The sequence below is a fragment of the Talpa occidentalis genome, unplaced genomic scaffold (genome assembly GCF_014898055.3).
Source record: "Talpa occidentalis isolate TD23 unplaced genomic scaffold, MPIMG_talOcc4v2.1 talOcc4.15, whole genome shotgun sequence".
Taxonomy (NCBI): Eukaryota; Metazoa; Chordata; class Mammalia; order Eulipotyphla; family Talpidae; genus Talpa; species Talpa occidentalis.
The window spans coordinates 2,568,426-2,576,559 of record NW_023601543.1 but is presented as its reverse complement, the minus strand read 5'-3'; the positions used below and the strand labels follow the sequence as shown (position 1 = coordinate 2,576,559).

Below are 8,134 nucleotides of genomic sequence, written 5' to 3'. Positions count from 1 at the left end.
CGGGGAGTTGGAGCCTTGGTTTCCGGGGTGCAGGCTCAAGTGTGCCAAGAGCCAGGCCGGCCCTGCCTGAGCCAAGGTGAGGGCCAGAACAGGGATGGAGAGACACCCCCCCACCCGGGATCTATCTCCGCCCCTCACGACACCCTTGCGGGGGGGCCCCCAGAAGCGCGCACCGGATGTGACGTCCACCGACTTCCGCTCGAGATTGAGGTGAGGGCCTGGGCCTGAGGGGCGCGCACTCACGTCGGCGGAGGGACAGCTCGGGCGTGCCTGAGTGAGGTGAGGCTCGGAGGGAGGGCCGAGGGCGCCCAGAGATGCCCCCCGGGAAATCCCTGAGGGACCCCGCAGGCTGGTCCCGGAGACCCCCCCACCTCAGGGAACTTGGGGAGTCACAGCCTCGGTTTGAGGGGCGCAGGCTCAGGGCCGCGGAGGGAGAACCGGGTCCCGCCTGAGCGAGGTGGGACAGGGACATGCTACTGAGGGGCCCCGGACCCCGGAGCAGAGTCAGTCCTGGAGGCCCCAGGGCGGGGAGGGCGCGTGGCCTCCCCACTACCACAGCCGAGTCTGAGAGAAACCGGGGGCGAGGGGTTATTTTTGGGGGGGGAGCAGGGACTCAGGTCCTGTCAGGAGGCAAGGTGTGGACCTTGAGAGAGGATTGAGGGACCCTGGCCTTAGAACTGAGGGGACCCCACAAAAGCTCATCAATGTTTCGGAAGTCGGGGTGGGGTGGGGGAGGGAGGACCGCGTGGTGTCCTGACTTCCACGTTCGAGTGTGAGAGAAACCGGGGCCTTGATACAAGGAGCAGGGTGTCAGGTCGGCAAGGGGAGGGCCCAGGTCTGTCAGGAGGCAAGGGGAGGACCTTGAGGGACCCTGAACCCTAGAACTGGAGGAACCCCATAAAAGCTCGCCAATGCTTCAGAATGGAGGTGGGGGCGGGAGGACCACGTGGCGTCTTGACTTCCATGTTGGCGTGTGCGAGAAACTGGGGTGCTTTGTATAAGGAGCAGGGTCTCAGGTCGGCAAAGGGAAGGCCCAGGTCTGTCAGGAGGCAAGAGGAGGATCTGAACCCTGGAACTGGAGGAACCCCACAAAAGCTCGCCAATGCTTCAGAATGGGGGCGGGGGGGGGCAGAGGGAGGACTACATGGAGTCCGGACTTCCGTGTTGGCGTGTGCGAGAAACTGGGGCCTTGATATAAGGAGCGGGGTCTCAGGTTGGCAAAGGCAAGGCCCAGGTCTGTGAGGAGGCTAGATAAGGACCTTGAGGGACCCTGAACCCTAGAACTGAAGGAACCCCACAAAAGCAAGCCAATGCTTCACAGTGGGGGCGGGGGGAGGGTAGAGGGAGGACCACATAGCGTCCTGACTTCCGCATTGGTGTGTGCGAGAAACTGGGGCCTTAATGTAAGGAGCAGAGTCTCAGGTTGGCAGAGGGAGGACCCAGAATCAAGTGAAAACCTTGAGGGAGAACTGAGGTGCAGTGGACCCCAGAACAGAATAAACCCTGGAGGTCCCAGGACGGGAGGACTGCCGGGTAGTGACCTGACTACCACAGCCGAGTCTTGAGAGGAAAAAGGGGTGGGGGGTGAGTTTTGTATAAGGAGCAGGGACGCAGGTGGGCACAGGGAGGGCCCAGGTCCTCTTGGGAGGCAAGGTGAGGACCCTGAGTTCCAAATGATTCCGGGGTGGGGGAGGAGGGCTGACCCACGGCGTCCTGACTTTTGTCTCCTCGTCTGGCAGAAACTGGGGAGTTGTTATAAGGAGTAGGGCGCCAGGTCAGCAGAGGGACCACCCAGGTCCTGCCAGAAATGAAGTGATGGCCTTTATGGAGGACTTCGATCCAGTGGACCCCAGAACAGAGTCCGTCCTGGAGGCCTCAGGGCGGGAGGACCCCCTGATGTCCAGTCTGCATCCGAGTTTGAGGGAAATGCGGGGTTTTGGTGAAGGGGCCGGGACTAGGGTCGGCAGAGGGAGACCCCAGGTCCAGTCACGAGTCAAGGCGAGACCCCTGAGAGAAGACTGAGGGACCCTGAACCCTAGAATTGAGGAGCCTCCACAAAAGCTCCTCGGCGGTCAGACCTGGGCGGTGGGGCAGAGAACCGACCACGTGGCGCCCTGACCTCCGCATCCATGTCTGAGAGAAACTGGGACCTTGGATCGGTAGCAGCCACGGGTCAGCAGAGAGAGCGCCGAGGTCATGTGGGAAGTGGCAGCGGGACTGAAGGAGTACGAGGAACCCTGCGCCTTAAAAATGCGGGGACCCTCTGAAGCTTGCCAATTCCGCCAGACCTCGGGGAGGGGGAGGGGTGAGCACTCGGGGTCCTGACTGCAGCATCCAGGTCTGTGAGGAGCAAGCTCCGGTCCGCAGAGAGGGCTCAGATCTGGTGAGCGCCAAGGTGGAGACCCCGAGTGAGGACTGCGTGTCCCAGGAATGCAGATGGGTGGGGGGCTCCAGAACAGACAGACACCGCAGAAGACGCCGCTGCTGTCAGGCCTGAGCTGCCCCAGGGCCAGAGGACCCCGTGTAGTGTTCCCTGACCAAAGCATTGGGTCTGAGGCTGGGGACTTTATAGAAGGAGCCAGGCATCACCTGGCCGAAGGACGCCCAGGTCCTGACAGGAAGCACGGTGAGGACCCTGACGGAGGGCAAAGGGGGCGGGCCCTGGGAGGCAGTGGACTGCTTGTCCACTCGGTGTCTGGTGGATTCAGCCTGGTCATCCTGAGGGAGGTGTGACTGAGGGAATCGTCCACCGCAGAACTGATGGGGCTCGGGCCCTGCTGTCAGTCTTGTGATAACCTGGGCAGGGGAGGCACGTGGGGTTCCTGCTCACATTTTTCTCCCAGCTCTCAGGGAGGTGAGTTACATACTCTTGGAGGAAAACACCCCATCAGTAAGCGAGCCGCATCTGGTGAGCAGGGATAGGAGTCCCGGGACCTGCAGAGTCCTGCAGAGGACATTTATGAGGGCTGAAGGGACCCCACCCCAGGACAGAGGGGCCACCCCACTGACAGCCTTTTCTGATCACTGGTGCAGTGGGGATGGGGATGTGGTTGCTCCTCATGTTTCTCTCCAGGTCTCAGGGAGGAGAGAACCTTGTCTGAGAGGACGCCATCAGATCATCGAGGGAGCCACATCTGGTCACCGGAGAGGAGAGTCCCAGGTTATCCAAGAGTCCAGGTGAGGATGATGAGGAAGGAGTGACTGTGTTTCAAATTCCAGGCCAAAGTGGGGGTCCAGGGACATTTGGACTGCCCTTCTTGTCAGCCATGGAAACGTGGGGCAAGTCTATCCGGCTGGTCCCCTCCTCACTTCTAGATCCGAGGTCAGGAAGGAAGGGCCTTGGTCTGAGGGTCTCGACTCAGGTCAGCTGAGGGATCCCAGGCCCTGGCGGGGCTCCAGGTGAGGCACCAGCACTCTCCCCATTCAGGACTCTGGAGGCCCAGGGCAGGTGTAGCCAGATGTGGGGCCCTTGTTGCTTCTGTTCTACCTCAGATATTTGGGCATTTCTGAGGGTTTTACCGCAGGCCCTCCGAGGGGCGACGGGAAAGGTGAGAACGCTGAGTGAGCACAAACAGAACCTGTGACTCCAGAAAAAAAGGGAGCCCATAATTCCTGACCCCCCAGTCAGCCCAGAACCTTGAAGTTGTAGCACCTGCACCCTAAAGGGCCATCTCACTTTCTCCTTCAGGTTCTTGGGGGACATCCCCCAGGAAAACAGCATGTGAGGCCCCAGAGCACCCCTCAGTGCTTGTAAGAGCTTGTAAGTCACCATTGTGAGCACCGTCAAGGGTGTGATTTTCAGCTGAGACCTCTCCCTTCCTCTGTCCCACAGGCCAACTTCCCAACACGTGCCATTATGCCTGCAAATTACAAGTGTGATCGGTGCAATCTTGATGATGAGCACCAGGAACCAAGAGAGGATGAGCCTTTCCTCCAGATGATCTGGGGCGAGGAGGAGGGGATGGCCACATCCTCTTCCTCTGCCTCCTCCTCCCCCCACCACTCTCCAGAGGGCCAGGATATGGCAGAGGAGGAGTCTGATGGTGGGGACCCCGATCCTTCCCATAACCCTTCCAGTGCCCATCCTTACTCTTTAGCCCTGGCTATTCCTAGTGCCAGCAGCCAGCATGAGGAGGGGGCTGCTCCTGGTGCCAGCAGCCAGGATGAGGAGGGGGCTGCTCCTAGTGCCAGCAACCAGCATGAGGAGGTGGCTGCTCCTGGTGCCATCAACCAACATGAGGAGGGGGATGCAGAAGGCCAGGCCTCTCCGCAGGAAGCACTGCATGAGAAGATGACTGAAGTGGTGGAGTTCCTGCTCCTCAAGTATCGCTCCAGGGAGCCGACCAGCCAGGCCGAGATCCTGAGGGAAGTCCTCAGTGATAACCAGGAGCACTTACCTGTGGCCTTCCGCCAGGCCTGCGAGTGCCTGCAGCTGGTCTTTGGCCTTGAGGTACAGGAAACAGAGCCCAATGGCGACTCCTATGTCGTGGTCATCACCCTGGGCCTCACCTACGATGGGCTGATGAGCCCCGAGGATACCATGCCGAAGACGGGCCTGCTGGTGATCGTCCTGGCTGTGATCCTCCTGGGTGGTGACCGCACCTCCGAGGAGCGCATGTGGGAAGCTCTGAGTGTGATGGGGGTGTTTGTCGGGGTGGAGCACTTCATCTTTGGGGATCCCAGGGTGCTCCTCACCGAAGCATGGGTGCAGGAGCAGTACCTGGAGTACCAGCAGGTGCCCAATAGTGATCCTGCCCGCTACGAGTTCCTGTGGGGCCCCAGGGCTCATGCTGAGACCAACAAGGTGGACGTCCTGGAGCATTTGCTAAAGGTCAATAAGAAGGATCCCAGTTGCTTACTTGCTTTATGTGGAGAGGCTGTGAGCGATATGGAAGATGAGGCCTAAGCCGGGGGGCAGGGAGAGTTGGGGCACACGGTGCACAGATCCTCGCGTTCCCCCCCTCTGTGGTGACAGGAAATGGATGTCTGTTTTCTTTAGGAATTTTTCAGCTGTTGTTCCTTGGAGGAAGGTTTATTAGCTTCAGCGTCTCTGCTGTGAACGACCCTGATCACACGAGCTTGTGCTCCCCCGGTCCGAGAGGACGCGCGTGACTGTTAGTTGGATGATGTTGTGGTGATTTCACTGGAGCAGGGAGCCGTGGGAGTGGGGCGCGCCTTGGCGGTGAAATGGTGGCATCGGAAGTTAGACAAGGAGAAGACACTGAGCGTGTGGTTTGTACCCCTTCGCCGCTTACTCTGTAAAATAAAAAGCAGATGTGTCTGTGCTTTGCTCGGGTCATTCAAGAGGGAGAGATGAACGTGGTAAAGAAGCCCCTGCCCGTGGCTGGTCCTGCCCACGCCGGCCCCGAGCCTCTGCCCCTTGGAAGCACTAGGAACGTGGAAGGTCCTGGGGGGACACGAGGCCAGCAGGCATACCCCACCCCACAGAGGGCAGGTGTGGGAGCCGCCGTCACAGGAGCAGGGTGGTGAGACGTCCCCCAAGAGACAGAGGTAGGAGGGCAGGGGCGGGGCCTCGGGGGAGAGAAATTGGGATAAAGGCCCCTCCCTGGGCAGCGTCAGGTTTCCTTAGGGGAGAGAAATGCCTGGAATGGAAATCTACTGGGAGCTGCTGCTCTTCTTGCAACCTGGGTCCACGGAGGGAATCTCTTGTGTTTCCCTGGAAGGTGCGCTGGGCTCTTGTCCCCGAGCCCTGGACTCCGTGGAGAATGGGCCTTCATACCTGTCATGGCAGAGGTTTCCCAAGGAAGCGGGTCTTGCTCTTTCAATAAGGCCTGGAAATCCCGGGGCTGGGGTCTCCCCGCCTGGCAGAGCCAGAAAGACTGCTGACACGGCAGTGACTTGGCTCCCCTGAGTGTCATTTGGCAAATTGTAAACTGGGTGGATGCCCTGAGGGATGAAAATAGTGGTTTGTGTGCAAGAGCAGCTGCCAGAGAGGAGAAGAGGTCTCCGGCTGGAATTCTGGGGGCCTGCCAAGTTGAACAGTAAATCCTCTCGGCGCAGCTACAGGGAGGAGCCGGTGATAGCCTTGTGCCCCCTCATCCATCCTTCCCCTCAGAGACCACCAATCCCTCTGCCTTGCAGCTGACCCTGGCACTCCCCATGCGGCCCTCAGTGTTGTGGGGGTCCCCTGCCCTCAGGATTCAGTAGGACACGCTTCAGCAGCGGTGACCTGCCCCGCTGCCGGCCTTCCCCTGCTTCCAGAGTAGTCACACCTATGGAAGCACCACGATGAGCTTGTTTCTCTGGTGTGAGGCTCCCGCGAGGGGAGTTGTTCTATACCTGGCCCATGCCGAGGACACCGGTGGCTCCCAGGCCCTGCGGCAGGGTTGGCGCCCCGGACTGGCGGCCGCTTCCTGGACCTGCGAGTCTTACATTCGTCAGTCTCCTTATCAGACTCATCGCCCCCGTTGCCTTCATAGTTCTCCTGTCCACTTGTCCCTGTCCAAACGACTGATTTCTGTCTCCTGATTGGCCCTGACTGATAGAATCTGCTAGGTTTCATCATCACTGCAAATCATCTTTCCTTTAGGGAATGTTTGAGAGGGGGTAGTGGTGGCTCACAGTGCTGCTGGCCAGTAGAGACCAAACCTCTCGTCACAGGAAAAGCGTAGGATGGGGCGGACGCCCATCTCCCAGCATTCCACACCGATGGCCGTCATGATGAGGTCATCTAACTCTGCCCGACTTGAACTGCAATTTGAATCATGGAATGCCACCTGTGCAGTCCATCTCTGGCAGGGGCCAGAGCCTCTGTGCTAGGACTGAGTTCGAGCAATTTGGAAAATTATTCCCACTGAGAAAAACAAGAGACTCTGAGCTTCAAGCTCTGCGCCTAGATGGCAAATAGACAGCATTGTTTTAAAAAAAAATATTTCAGGCAACTAAAAAAATCCAAACCAGATAAACCTGTTATTCAGGGAAACTGGAAAGCAGAAGGAGCAAGCGTGGTTGAGGTCCTTAGGTGGACCCCACTACTGGAACTGTGCCCTCAACTTATCTTGGAGGGTTACAGCCAGGCACAGCTGATGGAGCGGATTTCATAGCTCACAGTGTCCTTAAGATCAAAACTACACCAGTTGTTCCAAGAAGAACAACTGTTCCTGACGCTGCAGTCGAGAGCGGCCGGGTCACGCTTCCCTCCGGGTCGTGCCGGTTCTTGAGCCAAGTCCCCTGGATTTCCTGAAGCTCCATTTCTGCCCAGTTGAAAACAAGTCATCTCCGTGGGGCCGTGGGGCCTGAGACCGTGTCTGCAACGCATCAAGCACTCTGGTGCTCATGTGAGTGAGCGTGTAAATTTCTACCTGTTTCTATTAAAAATACTGCAGTGATCAGGTTCTTCCAAAATAATACTGCTCTGGCAATGATAAGAAATTCAAAGACATCTTAGATTTTGGATTTTTTTTTTTTTTTGGCAATTTTGCATCCCAAACCCACTCTCCCCACTATGCATTGATGTTTGTCCAGGGACAGCTTCCTTCACAGCAAAGACAGGCTTCTGGACAAGATGGCTCCCTTTAGCTGAGGGTGCACCTCCACAAAAGGGGTGCCTGGGAGCCATTAGTAGCCAACAGTCCCAGCATCAGGGGATGGGTGCAAAGCTGGCTACTTGGGTCCGTTCAGGACCCCAGCATCACCCATCAGCATCAGCGTTAAAAAGGAGTCATCTCTGGTGGTGAGTGACAAGTTTTTATAGTTGTCGTAAATAGCTTACATTTGCGCTTGTGCGGTACCAGGCACTGTGCTTTTCATGTGTTAAAATTCACTTGATTGCCATGACAACCCTATGATTACCTGTATTGTTGTTCCCTCTTGCCTAGCGAGGAGGAAACAGCACAGAGGAGTCACTTGCCCAAAACTGCCCGGGTGCCGTGGGCTCTAGACTCTGCCGCCTCACCAAAGGACTCAGAATGCTCTCCAGTAAAGCATCTGGAATATCTCTCTTGTCCCAAAATAGACATATTCCCACCCCTCAATGTTTACTGTCTTCAAACTCCTGCCTAGTTTCACCAAGCCAACTATCCTTGCTGCTTCAGAGTAGGGAGGAGAATTGGAGAGTCCCTAGCTTAACATTTGAATGTGGATAGCTTTAGCATCTGGAAATGTCTAACACTCA

General features: G+C 57.6%; 1 protein-coding gene across 2 annotated transcripts; it reads left to right on the top strand.

The window, feature by feature from the left end:
* Positions 1-200: 200 nt before the first annotated feature.
* Positions 201-5,299, top strand: LOC119246492 (melanoma-associated antigen 8-like). Of its 2 annotated transcripts, none has more exons than XM_054695906.1 (3): positions 201-210; positions 3,074-3,177; positions 3,833-5,299. In XM_054695906.1, exon 3 carries the CDS (start codon positions 3,857-3,859, stop codon positions 4,904-4,906), a length of 1,050 nt encoding a protein of 349 aa, XP_054551881.1. In that variant the 5' UTR covers positions 201-210; positions 3,074-3,177; positions 3,833-3,856; the 3' UTR covers positions 4,907-5,299. The 2 variants fall into 2 exon arrangements, with proteins under 2 accessions (XP_054551881.1, XP_037368755.1); XM_037512858.2 differs by lacking the exon at positions 201-210 and adding an exon at positions 224-279.
* Positions 5,300-8,134: the final 2,835 nt, after the last annotated feature.

What these genes read in the sequence shown, in the direction of transcription:
- LOC119246492 (XM_054695906.1), top strand. Translation starts at nt 3,857, where the DNA reads ATGCCTGCAAATTACAAGTGTGATCGGTGCAATCTTGATGATGAGCAC.